Source organism: Haemaphysalis longicornis, unplaced genomic scaffold (assembly GCF_048455015.1).
Source record: "Haemaphysalis longicornis isolate Haplotype H1 unplaced genomic scaffold, Haemaphysalis longicornis Haplotype H1 scaffold_2, whole genome shotgun sequence".
NCBI lineage: Eukaryota > Metazoa > Arthropoda > Arachnida > Ixodida > Ixodidae > Haemaphysalis > Haemaphysalis longicornis.
In genome coordinates this window covers 138,645,413-138,668,585 of record NW_027526295.1, presented here as the reverse complement: position 1 = coordinate 138,668,585, position 23,173 = coordinate 138,645,413, and the positions used below count along the sequence as shown (strand labels likewise).

The window sequence follows — 23,173 nt, the reverse complement described above, 5'->3', positions numbered from 1 at the left end:
GAGACGGCAGTACATCGCGCCCAGCTTTAGTCGTTTCTTTTGAAGAAGTGCGGCGCAAAGGCTGTATCCGCAAGCAGCACATGTTTGCCGAAAGTTGCTTGAACAGTGACCTCGCGATAAATGCGACATCTCTAAACAGAAATACAATTGAAAATAAACACTGGGTAAATTTTCTATTAAGAAGGTCGAAGGCATGAGTAGCATTAAGTCAAATTTCGACAGACACCTTCTAGCCCACAACTGTGGACAAGGCGGAATCATGGACGGCATGGACAATCAATCAAGGACAATCAATTTCATGGGCGACAGGATGGGTGAAATTATGTGACCTCAAATCTGCGAGGGCCTCGGAAGAGTTTGTAAGGATGCATATGGAGGGCGGTAGGGGTGGGTCGCAATCGAAGGCGACAGGTGACACGGCGTAGTTAATCGCGTATAGCTCCGCACCGACTCTTCAAAGAGCTCTGCCAAGTATGGTGGTGCACCTTGAAGAGCGGGCTCCTCAGGACATGCCCAAGCAAAGCCCGTGGCGTAATAATTTAGGCTTGCGTCCGTGAAAACGTCAATCTCGTTGTCAAGGCGATCTTTTGTTTAAATGCAACTTCCAGCACACAACTGCTACGAGGCGCATATAAAAAAATTAAGTGCAGCGTTGAAACTAGGCAGCACTGAGTCAGCAAGATTAAACAGCCATTACGCGTGCGACCATGTCGTTAAAAGAAGAACACGATAGTTGATTATTCAGTCGCTATCACTGGCTATTTTGTCTCTTTACACAAGCAAACAACTGTTACTGGTACAGAGGTTGTCTTCAGTTAGGTTCTGACCAAAGTTGGGTGCGTATATTGGGTCGTGTCGACAAGGAATCGCACGCGCTCGCTCCAGTAGTAGTACTAGAGAAGCTTTATAGGAAAAGGAGGACCACTGGTCACAATGGAAGAAAGGGATGAGGAGGAAGGGTAAGGGGAAATAAACAGATGCTGGCAGTTTCTAGAAGGTCCGTTGACTGAATGAGTGGACGAGTTAGAAGGTCTGTTGATTGAATGAATGGAGCAGTTTCTGGTAAGCGGAATAGAATGAGTAGTTCGTGCCCGTTCGCCAGTCCTATCGGTGGTGGACCCACTCAAACAACCCGTACTAGATCGCTTTTAATTGAGTAAATTGCAATTTCAGATAGTATAACTCTCCATCAATTTGTGTAGGATCGGGGTGCAGCTGGGGGATTTAAACGTTCGGTGTCTGGTAAATTCTAGAGGGCACCAAACAAGGTGTACGATGTCCGATGGAGTGGTGGTATTGCAGTAATGACATCGGGGTGGAGGAGAGGGGGCATGAGGGGAGTGTGCCATTTGCGATTCGTTTCGGGTATGTAGGCTGCATTTGCAATATATTTTTTAATAAAGATTTTACATGAGCGGGGAAGAGGTGGTTCGCGACTTAGGTAGCCAGCTGGAGTGGCTTCTTTGAGACAAGCCCGTCTGTCCTTCTTGTACTGGTGGATGCGCATCGCTGGGGAGGGTGAGAGAGTCCGTGACGGCCTTAACCCAGTCACCAGTGGAGGTTGGGAGTGAGTACTCTCCTGAGCGACCTCATGGGCTGCCTAGTTGCCTGAAGAAGATAGTTCGTGGCCATGCACCCTGTAGATGTGGATGCTGAAATTTGTGCGGTGCAGGAGTTGAATTTGATAAGGAATTTCATTGACGACGGATTCGCCGTTTTCGTAATGATATATTGCAATGCTGTATACGTTCGCTGCGCGTAGAAGTTTCAAGTACTGGATGCCGCCGGGCTGCTATGGGTACTGGGTAGCCTGGAAGTAAAAGTGGTGTTCTCGCGGCCTACGCGGCTAAGGCGTGTCCCTAGTGCGTCAAGGTTTTTTGAAGTCCGTCTGGTCTTTGGCTTTCTGAATGATGGCTTCAACAGGAGTAAGAGGAACAGGTTGCTCCAGCTTAGCAGTGGCTGAATGCTTTGGAAAGTCGCTGAATTTCCCAAGGGTCGCGCCACGTAGCACCTGAATGGTTTTGGTAGTGGCCTTGTTGATGTCATAAGCCATTGCACCGTACGTGAGGATGCTCACAGGGACAGCTCTGGCCATAGTGAAGATAGCTTTCTGCGATGCTCTGTCATATTTTGTGGGCAGTCGACAGATGGAGTGTAGTATGGCATTCAATTTCTGTTTTAACCTTTTGAGCAAGATGTCAGGACTGTTTTTTGTTCCGAAAAAGCTCTTTATGTTCTCAATCTAATCTAGGTATATTGTAAGAACTAACCCTGAAACTGGCCGCTAAGATGACTCTATCGTTACACCGAGTTTCATTTACTTATCGTAATTAGTTAACAGTGAAGGTGTAAACGTTATATAATTCCCGTCCGCTGTAATTCCTTCCTTCCTTCCGATGTCGATACATGGCTGTCTGTGTAGAGAGTATGGTTACAGGCAATGGCTGCAACTGTTCTTTTACACAAAGTAGACAGGCAAATATGCGTGAAAATTAATTTAGAGATAATTCTGGAAAAGTGGTTCGCATACGTCATTATTTGATGAATACAGCTGGATACTACTGCATAACTCAATATAGTTATTAGTCAATTTTGCTTCGCTGCTCTTTCATATTCACAGAAGTGGAAGGTCTCTAATTTTTTAAAACCCTTAAACCTTGCTAACTTGTGGTTTTGAATTTTCTCTGTGGAGGGCTGGCCTGGAAATATTGTGTTTCCGGACTTCGGCAACCCCGTGACGCAGACCTGGTGGGCGGAGCAACTGCGACAGTACCACCAGCTGGTGCCCTTTGATGGCCTGTGGATTGTGAGAGCTCGAATTTTCTTGTTTATTGTTGTTGGACCGCGTTACGATATGACTTATTTACCCCTGCACAAGTGTTTTGAGCTCCCTGGGGCTAAGGGAATTGGCAGGTTGGGATTATTTGAAGTCACGCGCTGATCTAAATCCTCCCCGTTGCATGGCACATCCACAGTGCAACAGATGCTCTCAATCAAATCGGAGGGGAGAAGATTGCCAGATTGCGATTATTCTTTTCTCGCTTTATCACCAAAATAAACTAAGCTGTACGGCCCCCTTACAGACCAACAGCTGTTTCCATCAAGCCGAAGAGGAGAATATTGGCAGACATGGCGTCCTCCCTCTTAGTGGATTGAAAAACGAAGAGGAAGGAATACCATTGTCAAATTTCTCAATTGAGTTCTCCACAAAAATAAATTAAACTTCCAGGCAAACTTCTGCCCTCGTTTGAAATAACGAACACCTTGCCCATGCTAATTCGAATATGTCAATATTTTTTTTTTAAACAGTTATTGTATTCGGCAAGTTTCTTTTTCTTTGGTGTTTTTTTTTCTGTTTGCCTTGCCTCTTTTAGCCACTGATTGTCTGCTACATAACGGCTACTATTTTTGTTGGGTATTGTTCCCTTTGTGTGGTTTAGAACTATTCTGTGATGTGTAATGACGTCATCCCCGTTCTTTGCTTCTGGGGTTCTAAATTTCTAAAACCGAAAGTGTTGAACATTTTCTAACCGAGATATCGTGTACCGTAAAGTTGCCAATTCCTGATAGAAATAAATGAATCTGATAGAGATTTTCACCGTGCACTTTTATTTTAGGCGTGAAAGCTTTTTATCCATGTTTTTTACCACCTTGGTTTAAAACAGACCGTGGGGGTAGTTTATTGATGAAGTTTAACAATTTTTAAAGCAACCGCAGTTATTCTTCCAGTATGCCGGAATTCCCTTTCAAACAGGCCCATCTAACTTGAAATAAGCTCACAGCAAACAGAGACATGAAAGCTGCCTCCGAAAAGGCAACAATTTGCACCCCTCCCCCCCATTTTATGCCCGTAGTTATCTATTTCTACTGACAAAATGAACTTCTCTAACCATTTTTTCCAGACAGCAAACGAGCCATCCAACTACGCCAACGGTTCCACGAATGGATGCCTTGATGACAATCTAAACCAGCCTCCTTACAAACCAAGTAGGTGAAAAGCTGCACTTCTCGCAAGGTGTTTTGACCGTGCAATAAGTACGAAAGAACAATTTCGGTATGCATAGATCATCAATCTGTGCTAGAAGTAGTCACTTATAGTCTTTCCCTTTTCTATTGGCCTTCAAATCGTAGCGTAGCTGAAGACGTGGTATTCCCAACCTGTTCAGCTATGCGCATGCAAGGCAACCATTACTGGCTACTGATAACACAGATCGTTCAAAGATTACTCATGTCATGTTGCTATACCGTTGGTTATTACGATAGTGAAGCTCATGTTGGCAGTGATGAGGACCATGATGCAAGTGCTGATAATCCGTCGATTACTCATAGTATTATGACAATACTAATGATGACAATTAGAGGCTGATGATGTTCATTATGATTATTAGTATGGGGACTAACGTATGCAGCGGACGTTACATCGAAAAACAGTAAGAAGACAGGCACGGTCTTGGACGGGGAATGCGTACGATTTTAAACGTTGAAGCTTACAGGCCCAAAGTTGGCCAGGTTTAAACTTTTAACAGGCTCATTGCCCAACAGCTTTACGCTTCTCTCTGCAATGGAAGCCTCCTTGAGCTTTATTAAGCGCATTTCTGAGCACCGAGAAAAACGAAATCATGTGAGAAATTATCACTGGTCAACCCAGACTACATCCGCTCCTAAAGATACAGTAATGCGTCAGAGCAGCCGTATCTTGCTCCAGATACCAGAGTGTGCAGAACTGACGCAACTTCAAATGGAATAGAACTTTGCTTGATGCTTCGCGTGTATTCCACAACTTGTAAGTTTCAATGCTCAAAACACGGTTTCTATTCCCCTGCCGTATTTTAACCTCTGCAGAGACAAAAGGGCGTCGGCTGTATGAGCGGACGCTGTGCATGGATGCTGTGCATTGGTTCAAGGAGAGGAAGCACCGCCACTACAATGTGCACAACCTCTATGGGAAAGCCATGAGCCAAGCCACAGTCAAGTGCGTCAGGGGGCCCGGACTGCCTTCGTTATTCTCCCGTTTCAATTCTGAAACCCGCTAATAGATACGTTGTCGAGTTCTAGTGAAGGCAGTGGAAAAGCGCAACACCAGCTTCAGTTTTTGCTGAGGCGGAATAAAGAATAAATTAGAAGGTGAATAATATCCTGCATAAATGCATTACCTGCTGTCCATTATTAATTTATTTATTTATTTATTTATTTATTTATTTATTTATTTATTTATTTATTTATTTATTTATTTATTTTTAATTTATTTATTTATTTATTTATTTATTTATTTATTTATTTATTTATTTATTTAGCCATTCTGCAGGTCAGGAACTACGGTGCAAGCAGCGGGGCACAACGGTGGCACGAGCAAGGTGCATTGCAACGTATAGAGTACGGGAACATGGAAAGCAGTGGGAACTTAGAAGCAAAAGTGTTCGAACTTATTCACGAAGAGCGGTTTGACTAAAAATATAGGCTATTACTGTGTTGACGGAAAACACTCCCACACGTTCGTGAAATCGGTTGAAGTAAATGCAAGGGCTGAAATTTTCAGCCTAAACTATACATGAATATTGGGTTGTTATAATTTCACGTAACTCGTTGTAATCAAGAACTTTACGCCCATCGTGCTGCCCGCTCATACTATGGTGCTGTTGCCGAACCATTTCAGATGTCAACCACTAGCAAGCTGGTTGTTCATCTACAAAGCTTTGTAACTCCAATCAGTGAAACAAGCCTGGTGTGACATCCCGGTTCTCATAATGCATATGCTTCCGAAGCTTCAAACATTGTACAGGTTTTTAAAGACGATAGTCTTTCTTAGGCTACTTGAACAGGAAAAGTTTGGTCTGCCTGTCTATCTGTCTGTCTGTCCCTGTACTCAGCCACCAGGACAAAGTGAAACAGATGCTGCACAATAGGTTTATATCCACACGGGCCGAAGAGTCGGAAAGAGGTTCGCTCTAACAAAACCAAGACCTGGACGAGTTGTTTTACGCTCATCCCTGAAAGAGCCAAACATAGCAGCCAAGTCCGGCTGCAGTATTCATACTTGTCAGCATTGTCGAACAAAAACAAAATATTACGCTTACCTGGAGGGAAGGCATCAACACATAAGTGATATTCGCAGTGTCTTCTGTATTAAAAATACAGTGATGGATGATGTAATGAAAGAGATGTCCAGAAAAGTAAAAAAAGCAGTCGCCCGTGGTTACCCTAGAGGAATTTCACAAAACGGCAACGGCAACGAAATGTTCCACTTGATAGTTTTCACGTTCCACTTGGAACGCCCGTGGAGTAAGTACGGTGCCGGGATTCGCGCGCGTCTCCTCCGTACGGCAGCGCTGGCATCGAGGCATTCGGCATGGAGCAGTAGAACTCGGTCAATTTAAATTGGCTTGACCAAACCGCTAGAGTATTTATTTTGGGAGGAGCGAGACGGGAGAGGAACAGCATGAGAGGAGAGCGGGAAAGAGAAGCGAGGCGTTTACATGGCAGGGGCGCCAGACGACTACCGTCTTTCGTCGACATTTGCAACGAAGTGAGCAGATACGGGGCCATTTTTTTACCCATTTTTCCGGCACCCCCCTGTCTCGTGATGCAGTGCCATGAACGCGCTGTCGGAGCCCCGGCGCAGCCTAGTCATGTCACGCTCAACGTTCGTGGGCAGCGGCCGCTACGTAGGCCACTGGCTCGGCGACAATGCCAGCCGGTGGCCAGACATGGCCCGCTCCATCATCGCCATGCTGGAGTTCGCCCTCTACGGCATTCCTCTGGTGAAAAATTTTCGCTCGATTGGATTGATCTGTTCATTTCTTAACTAATTGGTGAGGACGGCTGGTTTTGATTAAGATCTGATAAGCGAAATGCTGGGTCATGTTGAACACTGTTGTAATAAGCTTCGGGATAATTTCGACGTCTTGGGGTTCCTGAAGCGTGCTTCAAGATCTTAGTACGGCTAAGGGTTTCCTTAAAGGAGTACTGACAAAAAATTTCAAAGCTGAGATAACTATGTAGAACGCTTCCTTTTTATCAGGAGATATCTCCCAGCAAGTTTCAACAACAACCGTTCAGCGAAACATATTTAAAATGCATTTTATTTTCGCCCGCATGAGAAAGCCCAGAGCGGACCGACATGACATCATCTGCTACTTGCCCCAAACTGTCGACGTCGGGGCTCCCGTGACGAAGACGACGCGCTGGCTGTGGTTGGCGCGCGCTGCTAGGGCGTGTGTACACGTCATGGTTTTGGGACTGACGTCATGCTGCCCGGGCCTGTGGGGACGGCGAAGACCTCAGCTGGTCTAGGCGCGCGAGTGCGCTCGCTCGCGCGCTCTTCCAGACATACTTTCAGAGCGGCAGCGATACGGCAAGAATGGTGACGTCACGTGATACCTCCTGTCATGGCGGCCGCTCGGCGTTCGTTTTGTCGAGACCGAAACTGACACGAATAAACTACGCCGTAAATGAATGTTTACGCCGCTCTCGACCGTCTAATCTGTCATTATATGATTAGTGGGCTGGTAGGCACGCATAGCAGCGAAAAAACGTAACACCGAAATTTCGTGTCACTACACCTTTAAAGAATAATCCTGCGACTTTAGGCGTGGTTTTATAATTATATTATATCAATGCACAATTTGATAGATGGACCGCTCGAGAGCATGAAAAGTCCTGTTATTTCAGAATTCGGGCTTACAGAATTTGGTATAAATACGGGCCTCTATAAGTAGTATGATGGCAGATCATCGCTCCCTCTCTACATGACGCCCCTGAAGCGCACACTTTGTGGCTTCCGAGCGGCTCCTTATAGGTTCCCGAATGAATCATCATCTCAGAGGGTCTTCGCCATTTCCACCAGCGTGCGTGGGGTACCACTATGGGCGCAACCGGACCTGAAGGGCTCAAGTGAACGCTCAAAGTGCTCTGAAAAAGCCTTATCTAAACCATGTTCCCCTACACTTATTTGCATACCCCACATTAGGGCCTGTTTGCCTCCTTGCCACAATAAGTTTATCCTCCTCCCCCGTGAGGCGCCTAATTATTTTTACGTGCTTTGAATGTGAGAGCCTGTAGATACGTATTAAGGATTTGTTTACCTCAACGTTGTATTTGATCTCTTTCTTCGCTTTCGTTTTTTCGTAATATGTCAGAAGTACTTCGCCCGACACTTTCACGGCTACGTCGGATTGTCGTTGCTTTCCTCGCTTTCGTTTCTTTATTTTTTGGAGCGGAATAACTGAAGAAGCCGAATGGTAACGCAAGCCACGGCTTCTTCAGAATAACAGTTCTGCTCGACTGGGGTGCTGCGGTTCTGCTCACGTGCGGTCTAGTTCATGTGTCACGCGGCACGCGCTAATCTAGCTTATCTGCACTATTCTAGCGCAGTGATAGTGCATTTGGCGGCTGCTCAGTGGACCCGTGTTCGAATCCCATAAGAACTCGCATTTGTTTTTTATTTCTTCTTACAGCGAGAACCATCTACATCGGCGACCCACAGCAAGGACGGTTTTTTTGCAGTATAGAATACATAATGATTTTACCCTAATAAATAAATAAATTTATTATCTGCGCAATGCCGTACCAGACCAATGATATTTTCAAATTTTGTGCCGCTTTTTCACACGTCCGGAGTGGTTCACAAATGATTGGGTGACCTTGCTATTACCGAAGCAAAGCCATTCAATTTAGCAGCTCTAGATGGTAGAGAGATTGTAGAATGGGCGCTGTCGTATTCCGAAAATACAGCCAGGGGGAATGAACAAGAGGTCCCCACCGGTATATCGCTTCGTGTGTTTTCAGTTCGGAAGCGCAACTGACACCACATCCGTTGGTCGAGCTTGATGCCCGTCGGCATAAACACAAAAAAGAGCGCCGAGTTGTTTTATTCCTGTTATTACCTTTTGATGAACTCATAGTCGTGAAAAGGAAAAAGAAAAACAAAGAACGATAGACGGCTTTTCATGCATAGAGGGGTGGTATTTCCGCTGCTAGTCACTAATTATAGCGCTGTGCACGGAAGCGACGGCAGGTGATGCGTGAAAAAGCACTAAAATAGGAATACGAATCAATAATGAAGCGATAATAAATCATAAGGTTAATGAACAAAGTGAAAGCACGTAAAACACGGTCTGGCTTTTTTTCAGGTAGGCGCCGACGTGTGTGGCTTCTACGACGATGCCCAAGAAGAACTCTGCCTGCGCTGGATGCAGCTGGGTATCTTCTACCCTCTAGTCCGAAACAACAACGCCATTGAGAGCAGTGTGAGTCCTTGCCTTGGTGATGAAGAAAAGTGTATGTGTGCCTTGTTGCATTGCTGTAATTATGTAAGCTGCGCTGAGTACTGCCGCACTGTGCCTGCAGCATTTTGCCAACCGTGTGCCTTCATTCCGATTACGGGACTACCGTAACTTTGGTTGAGTTCTTCTTCTACTGCCTTCATCTTGCTTTATCGCACATCTGCTCGCGTTAACTCTTGGGAGTATTTTTTAAGTTAACAGTTTTTTAGTGGCGAAAGGAGGATTTCCGTTTTACTGGTTCTTTTTATGAAATTTTGTGCCTACAGAAACATCATGTACAGTGTAGAGTTACGCACAGTCCAGAGACTCTTCCCGTAAACATATTGACATCTACAATAGTTCGCTATCGCCGTCGTGTGGATGCAACTATCTGCACTTATATCATGACACGACGCTCATATCTAGCTATCGCGTTAATTGCCATTCAGGTAATTTCCGGAGTAGCAATACTCTTACTGTGATGGGGCAGCATTATTTAAAGCTCTTGTTTGTTTATAACAGCGTAGCTCCTAGCTTGAACCCTTGAAAATTTTAAAAGCAATATGAAAAGGCACAACGTGGCATCTCTGCGGCGCAGAGTACTAAAAGTTCGTGCTTACAGGAGGGGAGTGTGGTTTATTACATTCTCGAAAAACAAAACGGTGATTAGAAGATGAGTAAAAATCGAGACCGACGCAAACGGAAGGGCGAACAAAGAACTGTTTATTTTTTAATTCTCATTTTCCATGCGTTTTTGGAACTTTGAGACAAAAACACATGTCGAGTAAAGCAATGAATGCACGAATCAAGAATTGCTATTTCCAGTCTCCATTTTTGTACTGGCTTGCGTCTTCATTAGCATTTCGATGGACGCTACTAAAACGAATGAGCTTCTGGCGCATATAGATCCTGCAGCAAATATTGAGCATGCCTCAATAAACTTTCTCGAGGCTATTTTTCGATGGGCCAGCAATAATGGTGTTGTTGATTGAGCAAGTCAAACATGGACAGCTATTACACTACGAAGCCAAGCTTCCAGGATGAGCGATCAGCGTAGTGTTATTTTTGCACGTATAGTCTTCTGTTAATGCGGTTATCACAATTCCATGTGTAGAATATTTCGAACAGCGATAATACAAAGGGTGCGCAGGAATAAGGACTGACACAGGCCCTGTATTAGCGCTGTTTGAAGTATGCCACCACACCAACTAGCTCGGCTTTCATTACTGCCACCGTGTAAAAGTTGGTCCGCAAGAGTGGCATTCTGAATCGCATGCACGAAATTTATTAGTGGATGCAATATCACAAGCATGATCCCGTGACCGTTCGGCTAGCGTATTTGTTTTGTCGGGGGCGGGGGGGGGGGGGGCAGTTACTTTTGTTGGGCTAAGGCGAGGTCACAGTGGGTGGCTTGTGCCGGCTAGCAATCTTTTACGTCGAGGGACAATTAAAAGTCTGCACAGTATTACATGGTGGTGCTTGAATCCTGGCGACAGCTGTTGCACCGCCTTTGGCAACCTATTCCAACCTATTCGGTACTTTAAGGAGAGCCATTGAGAGCTTAGAGAATTGCTGCAAGTGTAGATATGTTTACATGATAGAGCACGCAGGTAATTACATGCTGATAACTAATCCCGAATATCGTCGCGCTTCCATCACATCTGGTGTGAGCCTTGCAGAAACAACACGACCGACCGCTATTGGCATATAAACAATAGCAGTGATGCAAAGCAAGTTGACGCGTGTGTGGCCTTGACTGCAGGGGCGGGGTGCATCAACACGCTATCTATGCACTAACAGGCGCGGAATTATATTTCATGACGTAGGAATTGGAAAAATAGAGCTGTGATTTTTTTTAAACGAGTCGCTAGAAAATTTACGCAATAAGCATTTGTTAGTTGGCTACTTTGTATGTGTGCGTTTAGTTTCCACATGTTGAAAAGACACACAGTGTTGTCAAGACGCAGAACCAAGTACCCGTAGTTCTAGCCTCGTCTTCTTTATTTCGTCTGCGTGACCATTCGTAAAGTGAGAGGTGTTTTTCACTTGCATGTGGTTCACCCTGGCCCCACCCCCAACCACTTCCCAGGCTCAAGACCCATCCGCGTTCAGCGTGGAGTTCCAGGCCGTGGCTCGAAATGCGTTGAAGCTCCGCTACGACCTGCTGCCTTTCCTGTACACCCTATTCCACCACGCACACACCAAGGGCACTACGGTGGCACGTCCACTGTTTCACGTGTGAGAAACGTGCGCTGCAAGCATATACCTAATGAAGGAAACATTTCCGCAATTTGCAGTAAGGGCTGACAAATGGTCGGCTCCCGGGTAAACGCTTCACTGTTAGCGTTTTCACTCAGTGCGCATTTGGGAGGTGCAGCTCTTTGAGGACATGAAGGAAAAATTCACCTGTGAAATGTAAACATGAGCTCTCCTGCTCCTGAGTTGACCGAAAACATTACAAGTGACCAGAAAAAAACAGTGTTGAAACCATGGCTATCCTAACCGACACAAACCAGCCATAAGCTAAAAGTGTATCTCTTATGTGTCACCTTCATTTCACCAAGTTTTAAATGTTGCCCAGGGACTATATAAGAAAAGCTTTGCTATGACAATAAATTTCTGTTAGAGAAATAAGTTCAACGACTGGTGTTATTAAACACCCATCAAGAGGTTGAAACTCGCGAATTAAGACCATAAAAAAATTAGTGAACGGCATAAATAGTACGACGTGTGACCATGCATTTGTGAGCAAGAGTTGCCGTGGGAGCGAATCAAAGGCATGCACAATTGTGACCATTTTCATGGAAATTAGAAATGAATAGTTTCCCGACGCTTGGCACTGCTCTTTTTCATTAAGCAAGCCACTCATTTTTACAACACACATGCACACAGGTGATTATACAGTCACAGTGAACAGTATAACAATACTTAGTCTGACAATAAAATGAGGGCCAGCCGTTCTGAAGTATCTGACGTTTCGACAGGGGACCAGTTTTTTTAATCAGCCTTTTATTCCGTCTTTGGCCAGAAATTAAGGACATTGTTTTGGTTCTACTATGACTTTTTAATTGCTGATTTAACCTACGTTCCAGGCCCTTTCTTTCGTACCTGTGTATACAGCTAGATAAGGTATACTCGACGGGTCCTGACGTTCAAATTACCGCTTTCAAGGAAATTTGTTCCCACATGTCTGGCTTTAAGCACCAATTAACAAAAATGGTTAAGTGTTTCGGTAAATGCAATCGCATTTGAACTAGAAATGTGCGCATGTTAGGATGTTTAGAAACCCTGTCTGCAGTTATATTTGGGGTAAACAAGGACTCAACTGTATAGAACGTTCTCTTTTCTTATCATCTCAGGGAATTTTGCATCAAGTTTGCAACAAACTCCTGTTTTCGTGCCGATTGCTCTCCCAGGTTCCCGAATGACACAGAGGCCTACGAAATCGACCGGCAGTTCATGTGGGGTGAGGCCCTCCTCATGACCCCGGTTCTAGAACAGGTAACTACCGCAGCTCTTACGGTTAATCATAGGTGCTTTCCCTACAATGTTGGGGCATCGTGGAAGCTGCGTCCAGGCATCCAAACGCTTAAGAGCAAAGGTCACATGATGACACTTAACTATACGTCACCATTTTAAGCGAATGACCCTACATTGTGCCTACGGTAGGCATGAGCCAGGCATACTATGAGAAAAAGTATGTTGTAAACGCTTTTCTTGTGTTTTTATTTTGCTTTGATTAGATTAGTGCAAGTTCAACACGTTACAGCAAAACTGACTTTAGGTATGCTGTAGTGCCAACATTTAAGAGGTCATCTTATGCACAGCTGCGAGTATAATTCCGTACAGGGAGATGTAGTATCTAGATATAAGGCTGGTTGGGTGAAAGTCTGACGCCCAAGACACGGGAGGTGAAGGTGGGGAAAACTTGTGACGGCAATTAGATGGTCTTTGGTCGTTTTGTTGTCTCTTGAACATCCCCAATACATTTCTGTACGAAAACTCAGAACTTTCCTAACATAAACAGTTTAGTTGCACCGAGCCATCCCACGAGTTTTCGTTGTACAAGCCCCGGAGTTTTCCATGTGTTCGAAGCACATACAGTTGTACGAGGAACGTTCGACGAGCATATGTATTTTTGTGAAAATGAATTAAACCGCTAGGATACTGCTAAATATCTAAATAACAAATTACCAGAGTTAAGCTGCAAAACGCAACCGGAAATACGACTTTTACGGATTTACTTCATTAGGCTCATAAGTGACCCGCAATATTTGCCTGCAAAAGTTACGTTGCGTGAAACTGTGGAATCGGGGCTGTAAAATCATAACAAAACTTTCGGATTCCGTCCTATACTTTTTTAATGTTCGGGCAGCCACCGAGCGCAACATTTCTCATGGTTTAGTTTACCGCAGTCCTCTTTCTCCGCAGGGAGTTGTCTCCGTGGAGGGTTATTTCCCAGCCGGGAAGTGGTACGACTACCACACGGTAAGCAAGCAGCGTATACGCACTGTACTTTGTGTGCCCCAAATTCAAGCGCGTCTGCTGTATGCATCACACTTTCTAGAACCCATGAAATCACAAGAACGTATCATTGCTTGTTCCCGAGTATGCAGGAGCCTTGCTTCCATGCTTTGAGTGCCGAACACTTTTGGGGCTCGCCTTTTCGTCGTAGCTCGCTCGCTCGACCCAAGTAGAGCCCCACTGCGTTCCGTCGTAGCGGCGTAAGCCGGAGGGTTCGAAAGCCAAGCGGTTATATAGTCATAAGCGTTCGAAACTCGTGAACCGCTGGCGCTTGTCATACAATTTCCTCATTCTTTAGCGCACAAAACTGTAGGCACATTTGAGGCAAAAATACGTAATTAACCGTCAGCGCCCGCGTTCATTTAGTCAGGAACGCTCGTTGGGTCGGTTTTTACGACAGTACGCGAAAAAAAGTGGCAGTAGAACGCCGGCACGTGCGGGTGCAAAGGCAAGCACAAAATTACGCCCACCTACTCTCGCGGGAACCCTGGTGTGATGCGACGCTGAGGAGGGGTTCCAGCGCACGCGGAGAGCAACCGTCGACCGAAAGGCCGCCGAAGAGCGGCACACCGGTTATATCCGCAGCGCGCCCGAAGGAGAGGAGACCGCGGAGAGAGAGAGACCGTGCGCAGCGCCGCCCATCGGCGTAGTGAGAGCGCGCTGGTCCGCATACCCGCAGATGTTGAGAGAGTGTGTTCGCTCTCACCTGGGCACGCACCGGCGCCAGTGCGTCTGCCGCGGCTAGGACGCAACACAATCCATCACAATCCACTTTAATCCAAACCAATCCAAATCCAATCCAATCCAAGTCAAGCCAAGCCAAGCCAATCCAATCCAATGCCACTCGCGAGAAAGTGTTCGCTATCGGAGAGGAGAGGTGAAGAGTGGAAAGGCTGCGGACAACAACGGACGCACGCAGGAGAGAGAGAGAGAGAGAGATCCACTTTATTTTACGGCTGGGTCAGGGGGAGGAGGTGGCGGGGGCCCAGAGGGTCTCCGCGACCTGTTGGGCTATGGAGACGAGGGTGGTCCGGGTCTCTAGAATCGAGCTCCGCAGGACCTGCTCCCAGTGGGTGGGTGTGGGGAAAGGGGGAAAAGGGGAGCGCGGGCAGTCACAGAGAGAGTGTAGCGCACGCAGGAAGGGCAGGGCCGTCGACAAGAGATTCTCTCAGCGTCGCATCTAAAAAGGAGAGAACTCCCGCTGGCGCAGTTTCACGCAGGGGGCGCAAGCACTGCTAAGGCGGGAAATTTGAATTTCACTGTATGGTAGCAGCGAGGGGATAACGGCGCTGCAGCGCATTATGGCGAATTACTGCTGTGCACTTCCGATAGCTTTCACATTGAGAGGAACGGCTTTAATTTTTTTTTTTTTTGGTTGCCAGAAGGAAAGAACAACAAAAATGTTTGCATCGCAACAGAAGCTAAAATAGGCGACGAAATGCCATCCGTAATTCGCACAGGGGGTGCTCGTACCTTTCTTCCCGTTAACAAAATTGAAAAGTAAAATAATATTTGTATGCATGTGCTCCTTTTTTAACGGTCATGATGTTATTTGATTTTTACGCATTGGTAATTCTTAGACACATCAGACAAAAGGACACCCTCACTCATTTCCTAGGAAAAAAAGAGAACGGATGTTTTAGAGGGAATTACTTTATGAAAAAATTATTTGTTCTAAGCCTCGATTACTGTGAAGATACAGCCGGGTTTGTTCCTGGGGGATAACCCTCCTGTAATTCGTGCGGGAAAAATCGAGCCTTTATTAAATGCACCAATTCTCGTGCGAACAAGTGTGGCACTCGCATTTCTTAACGGTTCCTTCAACGTTTATTAACTGTTTTTGCAACATTTCCCGCCTTGCATAGGGCCGGGAGTTCTCGAGCTTTGACCGGGGACAATGGCTACCCGTGTACTCGCCACTCTTTGACCCGGACAGGCCCTGCAACTTGCACGTGCGTGGAGGGTTTGTGATACCCATGCAGGGTCATGCCAATACCACTGCGGTCAGGTGCGTGGTTCCCACGTGGTGTTCTTGTGATAACATTGGTAGAAGTAGGACACCCATATATTCACTCTAATGAGGATAATTAGTGCTGCTGCAGTCCATAAGTCGGTTTTCTGCTGAACTATTTTAACTGTGATATTTATCTGCCGCTTAGCCGCAAGAACCCAATGAAACTGCTCGTGGCTTTGAACTCGTCCGGAGAAGCAGTTGGGGATTTGTACTGGGACGACGGTGAAACACAAGGTGACTAGCGGTCTCTTATTTCTGGTTAGGCTGCAGACGTATGTTTTGTAGGGCTGGATAGTTGACAATAAATTCTTAATCCTGTCGTTTTTGTTTTTTCAGATGCACAGTCGGTCGGAGAATACGTTTACCTGAAGTTCCGGGCTATCAACGTGAGTTGTATCATTATAGCAGAACATTATAGCAGACCAAAATTAAACTACGCGGCTTTTGGTTTCAGAGAAATGTGAACGGGTTTAACTAATGTGAAAAAAAAGACGACATAAAAAAAAAGCCCGCCAGTCAAGACTTCGTGTAGCAATACAATGCGCATTCTGATCTTGTTATGTGTTTATTAAATTTCGGTAAACATTACAATGATCGCGCACGAGATCTGATACAACGCTTTTTTTTTTCTTTGTGTGCGCGAGCACTGCTAAAGACATAAGTGTCGCATGCACTGAACCACGGTCTGTGGTTTGTTCAATGTACACGTATTTATTGCTAACAGTAGCAGACACGTTTTTAAATATCTACCGTTCTTCTGCCGAATGCTTTCCTGGAATTGAATAAAGCCAGCCAATATCACGGCTACGCCACTGTGACGTCACACTGGCGCGAAGGTAAAAGGTGATATTTTGATCAAGTTTTTAATTAAGCTATTTCATGTGCCTAAAGCTGTAATATTTGACACTGACATTTCGTAAGGAACAAAATGAACAAGTTTATGCAACCATATCCTAAATACGTTTCAGACACTGACAGAAGAGGAATGTGGGGCACACCGAAAGAATACGGAAGTAAAATGAAGAAAGAAAAAATATAGCAAAGTTTTATTTCGTGGATGCCGTTTACACTCACTCACTTTCTCACGCACCTCACTCTATGTCCATGTCACTGCGGCAAGTCATTATATACCGTATTTGCACTATTCTAACACGCACCGTTTTTTTTTCGTAAAAAATACGCGTTCCAAAATACCTGCGCGGTATAGCCGGACGGAAAACTCAAAAACCTCAAAACCGAAACCGCCCACTGAAAACAGAAATAAAGGGGTTGTATGAATGATGGAGGCTTCATTTAAACGCAAAGTAATCATCTTTGCGGAAACGGCAAGGAGCCGCGTAGCGTCCCGTGTGCATAAGGCGTTTCGGAGTCGTGTGCACACGATTTGCGAAAACAGGGGGACCACATTTTTAAGTGCAAACGTTCACGAAAGCACCTTAGGTGCTCACAGCGTCTGCCAATTTATTTTAAGTTAAATGCTTTGCGCAATTTTGTGACGCATTTTGTTTACGTGGTAGAATCCACGCCAAGTTTGTTCGTGGTTTTTTGAAGTGTTGAATCCTAGTACGTGTCACAATCGAGGGCGCGTTGGAACCGTGCAAGTACTGCCAACCATTCTGCACCCATTTGAACTCTGAGCTTTCTCCCGAGAGCAGGGGCCAGCTTTATTCGCCCCCTGATGTATACCACTCCTTGGCGGTGCAGAACACGCTCGAGATATGCAGCTACCAGTACAAGAAGCTGTTCAACTCCGCGTTCGACGAGCTGGCCATCATGTTTGTGCGGGTGCTGGGAATCCGCAAGAGGCCCGTCCGCGTCGAGCTGGACGGATACTACCAGCTGTCGCGCAGGCAGTACCGCTGGCACCACAGCAACAAGGTCAGCGGTCTAGAAACGGTCCTTCAACTGCGCGTTTTTCTTCCTTTTTAACCGCAGAATGTGACAAGTGCTAGAGAAGAACGTAGTGAGGAAAGAATACCAACGCGAAAGTAGAGGGTACTCGACGATCTTCATCGTCGGTGGCTCTGTCTTGTGCACCACATTTCTGAGCCTCTCGTCTTGTTTCAGCAAACATCCATAGTGACACATAAGCGTGGACATGTGTCACAGTAATGAGCTTAGTATTAAGACGAACGCCTTACGTGTCTCATCAAACATTTTTAAGCTCGTGTGAGATTTGAACTCGGGTTTCGAGAGCAAGGCCCAAGTGCACAAACTTGGAACCCGTCTAGCGACGTTGCTAGCGAGTCTTCGTCTTCCCGCGCGAGTGAATGTACTTTGTTGTGATGTAACTACAAAGTTACTCCTAAGCTATTGTAAGTTACTTTCTCAGCATAAGTATAGTGAACTAGAATACTTGGGTAGTGGAAAAAGCGGCTGCCGCCGAGTGAGGCACTTAGTGTCAGCCCCAAGTGGTTGCGCTTGCGTGCCCCGGCCGAGCGCTTTTTCGCCTCGGGAAGCGGCGGGCTGGCGTGCGTCGGGCAGTCACCAATTAGCTACAGTTCTTTTTTCGTTTCAAAATAGTAGAGAATGCTATTAATGTACCAAGGTTTTTATGGGAAAGGTACCTACGTTGTGTATTTACTGTTTGCTCCTTTTTTCATCGCATTTAGCCAACCCAGCAGACCGCGCAAGCCGTGCTCAATCTAGGCTAGCGTGCGGATACTTTTTTCTTCGTTGTTTGATGGTTTTTCTATCGTGTTGTGTCAACTGACGAATGAGCGGGGGCTTAAGGCTTTCTGTTTAAGGTCAATGTTTCTGCTTCTTTTCTTCATTTTTTCCCTGAATTTTCTATCAAGTTCTGCATACCGAGCAAACAGCCTCGTGCGTGCGCAAACATTTACGTTGTTTTTTTCCGAATTATACCCACGAAGCACACATGACAGATGTCTTAAAACTTCATTCAAGTCAACAGAAAGCGTGCAAATATAGGATTCGCGACCGCAGTTCTCAGAAAAGCACCAAGCCACACAGCATATCATTACTGCGTGATCATTTTAAAACTGCATACTGTTTCGCACACTGTACACCTATAAACATAACATAACTACATTTTATTTACATTTAATTATTTACACCGACGTTACAAACAATTAAAATAAAGAACAAAGAACATTTAAACAAGTGTGGTTCCTGCTAGGCTCTTTTTACAATTCCCAAACCAAGATCAGGTGCAGCGGCTAGCTGGTGTTGTTTTCCTATAAGGATCATGTGCACCGACTCAACAGTGGGAAGATAATGTCATTGTGTCATCTGTTTATTGTTCGCTTTCCATACTGTAAATAAATACCACATGTGTGCGCTCGCCCACGCGTGTCCAACGAACGTGTGGAACACGAAGGGAACAGCAAAACCGAAACCGCATGCATGTCGAAATGCAAGTGCGAAATATAGAAGCTCGGTGCGCTTGAAGCAAGAAGAGGTACGAATCAGTACCACACGAAAGCGCCAACTCGCCGGAACGCGAGCAACGCCAAAACACACAAAACAACAGAGAACGGAAGCAAATAAATAACGCAACCCGCAGCGTTCATTTTCGACTGTATTCGAGGGGCATCATTTCTATGACAGTGTAAATTCATCCCTGCTGCGGCGAATGCGCGTTGGAATAGCTTTGCAAATGCTATTAGTAAGGTAGCAAGGTTCTTATGGGAAAAGTACAGCTATGCCGTGCGCATGTAGTATTTGTTCGTTTTTCCAACCCATTTGTCCAACCGAGCAGACCGCGTGTGTCGTGCTTTAGTGATCGAGGCTAGCGTTCGGATACTGTTTCTTCATTGTTTGCTAATGTTTCTGTCGCATTTTGTCAGCCGCGAAAGCAGGATGGTGCGTTAGGCAGGGCGACTTACGCACATTTCCGTTTTCTTTTTAAATTTGATCACGCTAGAGCACTGCGCAAGCCCCAATTCCTAGGCCCGGCCCGAACCCGACAAATTTTTAAATATAAGCCCGAGCCCCGCCCGTACCCGGCAAAATTTAATAAAATAAACCTGAGCCCGTCGGACTGTTTTGAAATATCAGCCTAAGTTCGAAAGACTATAAACATGAGTCCGAAAAAAATTGGCCTTTTCAACCTGAAAACGTAACCATAGAGCGAGTATGTTGGACTTACATTTTTTAAACTTGGACCGAGCTTTGTAAATATATATCCGGACACAGAAAAAATGAATTTTGGAGAAAATCGACGAAATATATTTTTAACAGAGCTCCAGTGACTTCGCGCTTCGATTTTTTTTTTCATTTAACCTAATTCAATGAGCTAACTTTTTAGTATCAACAATCAAGAATTTGCGGCGCATGACTGCCGGGCTTCAGACACTGCATGCATGCGCCCGGGCCAGCACGGCACGAAAAAAAAAAAAATTGTCAACGGCCGAGCCCCGCTCGGTCCCGAGAAAATGCGTCCCACCTTGCCCGGGCCATTTCAGCGCACTAATCCACACAATACACACGATATGCTTTTAATAACTTCACTCAAGGCAGTGAAACCGATCAACATTCAAAACTGTTTTTCTCAGAAGAGCACCATATGTCTTCCTTTATAACGGGATCATTTTAAAACTGTGCAGTTCTGTGGTACGCTGGCCATTCATTAACATAAAACAATTACCATGTTACGAATGCACAAGTTTATTAAAAGTGCTGCCCACGTCTTGCAGACGCAAGATATTTTGAAACAGTTAGGAATTCAACAAATAAAAGCAGGGTAAAACAAATCGCAAATATATTATCTTTGTAGCAATCACATAAATTTATTAGGGGTGTAATCGCACAACACGCTATTGCACTATCCTTTCAAACCGCATGGGCCATGGCCCTTCGGAAATAAGAGACCGCCGCAAGCATATGTCCTGTCTAAATTACAAACAAAAAAGAAACAAGAACATTTAAAGATCAGCGTAGTGCAAGCTAGGCTACTCTTGCACTTACACACACAAAAATATCATCTGCAGCGGCTTAAGAAACATCAAAACCGAGCGTGAACCAGTCAACAGCAGCATAGCGGCAAGGCGCGCCGCCGCGGGATCTCCTCGGGCGGGGCACACCAGCGCCACGCGCGGCGGTTAACATGTTCGGCTTCAAGGGCGCTATGGGGAGAAGGCGGCGCTTTTTCTAGTGCCCAAGTATTCTAGTTCACTATAGCCTAAGTGCGACGAGTGATGTACTGAGTTAGTTTTCGATCGAGTAACAAGTAACGGTGTTTAGCTACATCGTTTTCAATAACGCGTCCATGTTCGGTGAAAATAAAGTAAATCTGGTGTCCGTATTACGTTTTTGATGTTTTTGAAGCTGAAGATGGGGGCGCTGCTCCAGAGGGTGCCTGCATACAATGACTCTCCGACTACTGCATTTAGGGTAGCGTGTTGGCAAAATCGCACAGTGAAAGTGTCCGAATCAACCGGAGGAGTTCTCCGTGACGTCACTGCTCGTGGCGTGCCCATTTGCAAAATACACTAAATTAGATGCCTATTTCACCTTGCGTGCTCTTGACCGAGGAGCCGTCGGTTTCTATGCCCTAACTGTGGAAAGTTTCGCGCAGAGTATAAAATGTGTACGAAGTTTTTGTGCCGAAGTTCAGCACTACGAAAGTCTAGCCAAATTTCAATGTGACTTTCAACTATAGTGCTATACTTTCTCCGGGAATTGCAAAAATAACATGGCGATTTCAATCATTACCTTTAATTTTTTCGCAGGTGATGGATTTGAAGCAGATCCTTATGCCTCTCCGCAAGAACACCACAGTTCGATGGTTCATGTCTTGACGTCGGCTGGAACACGCTGTGACCTCGTGTTGCGGGTGACTGAACGCTCGACGAGCCAAGCCAAGCGAAGCGGAACGTAACGCCCGCTGGACGGCCATGCGTTCTGTGCAACAAGTTGTGTGCAGTGAGCCAATTCCTGTGACTAGAGTGAGAAGGTGACCGGCCCCACCGCTGTCGTTTCTAAGTCAGACTTATGCCCTTCGAGCGAGATGGGCGAGTGCAGAAACGTGTGTGTAGTGTTCGTGGGTGATGGAGAAAGTAATAGCCAAGGTTGAAGTCAGCACAACGTTGGAGCAATCGCTGTTCCCTGAGCCGGCAAAATTTCCAGCAAGGGAAAAGAGACGTTCGATTTGCCACATTCCACAAGAACTCGTTCACTGCCTTGAAAACGGCGGATACTAAAACAGTCGAACGTTTGCTTTGTGTATACGTAGACGTGTAGAACTTCCAAAAGAGCTCTTCGATACGCGTGCGAAACATTTCCGCTCTATTAAAAAACTGAATTCCGCAAATTCTCAGCGATTGCGCTAATTATCGATGTGTAGCGTACAGAACTTCTAATCTCGCACTTCAACACAAGGTAGAAAATGGTAGTACACGGCATTGCTGTGAACGCTCTGCAGATGCTTGCCACTCCCGCTATAGCTTTGAGGCAAAAAAATATTGGAGTACACGTATGCTAGGCCTTTAAACGTAGAACGCATTATCGGTGCCAGTTCTTAGCACACAATCATTCGTCTCTGATGCTTGTGAGTCACATAATGACGTAATTGTCATGACATAACGCCCCTTCATTTGTACGGCACCCGCAAGCGGTGAAAACTTTCCGCTTCTGCTCGCAGGCCACCTTTTGGGGAAGCGCGTTATGATCCCGGAAGTTACAGTGGGGGCCGCAAGGTGGCGATAAAAAATTTTTCACTCACTCCAATTTTTCCCTCGAAGTCAATGCCGCATATATCTTGCCTAATTTCGATCAAGATGTGTGTTGCACATGAAATGGGGCATGGACTATATGACCAATAAGAGAAATCTGGATCGGCAATACTTGAGGGCCCAAAAGTATTCTCGACCCTTTTCGGGCACTTGGGCTCCAATTTTGCCAGGCTCTTCTGCTGAGAAAGTAAGGTGCACAACCGAACAAATAGTAACACGGGGGTGGCAAGCTTTCTGTTTTTTTACAGCACAACTATAAGCCATTAGAGAGCTATTTTAATGACTACACTTGTGTAGCTGCTCTAAATTAAGCTGAATAATTTCTAGCCATCGATGCGTATCGAAAGATTGTGTTCGTTGTTTTTATTTAATAAATCTGTTCTCTGAAAACACAAACCATCCGTGTCTGTTTTCTCATTTGGCTAACCCGCAACACGCGTTGTGAGAAGGGTGATTTTTACTGCGTTCTAGAGTATACTGAATTAGATAAACACTTGCAAGAGCTTGTCATGGCGATCGAACGGGATTTTTGCGAACCGAAATTGGCAAGTTTACCACCGACCTCCTGTTATCGAAGGGCGACAATATTTTACCTGCTTTTGCGTGCCTGCCTTCACGGGATTGAACTCTGCCTATTTTCCAGCACCGCAAATTTACCATTGTCCCACCTGTGGCACACT

At 45.5% G+C, this 23,173-nt stretch overlaps 1 protein-coding gene across 1 annotated transcript in view; it reads left to right on the top strand.

Moving 5' to 3' along the window:
• LOC144169267 (lysosomal alpha-glucosidase-like) overlaps positions 1-22,889 on the top strand; it is a 67,612-nt gene extending 44,723 nt beyond the window's left edge. The window contains exons 11-23 of the mRNA XM_077698333.1: positions 2,693-2,806; positions 3,903-3,987; positions 4,843-4,972; positions 6,587-6,758; positions 9,129-9,245; positions 11,350-11,498; positions 12,677-12,761; positions 13,692-13,748; positions 15,650-15,792; positions 15,944-16,032; positions 16,135-16,184; positions 17,503-17,676; positions 21,492-22,889. Coding sequence (XP_077554459.1) covers positions 2,693-2,806; positions 3,903-3,987; positions 4,843-4,972; positions 6,587-6,758; positions 9,129-9,245; positions 11,350-11,498; positions 12,677-12,761; positions 13,692-13,748; positions 15,650-15,792; positions 15,944-16,032; positions 16,135-16,184; positions 17,503-17,676; positions 21,492-21,560 — 1,434 coding nt within the window. The 3' untranslated portion in view covers positions 21,561-22,889. The remainder of the gene's footprint in view (positions 1-2,692; positions 2,807-3,902; positions 3,988-4,842; positions 4,973-6,586; positions 6,759-9,128; positions 9,246-11,349; positions 11,499-12,676; positions 12,762-13,691; positions 13,749-15,649; positions 15,793-15,943; positions 16,033-16,134; positions 16,185-17,502; positions 17,677-21,491) is intronic.
• Positions 22,890-23,173: the final 284 nt, after the last annotated feature.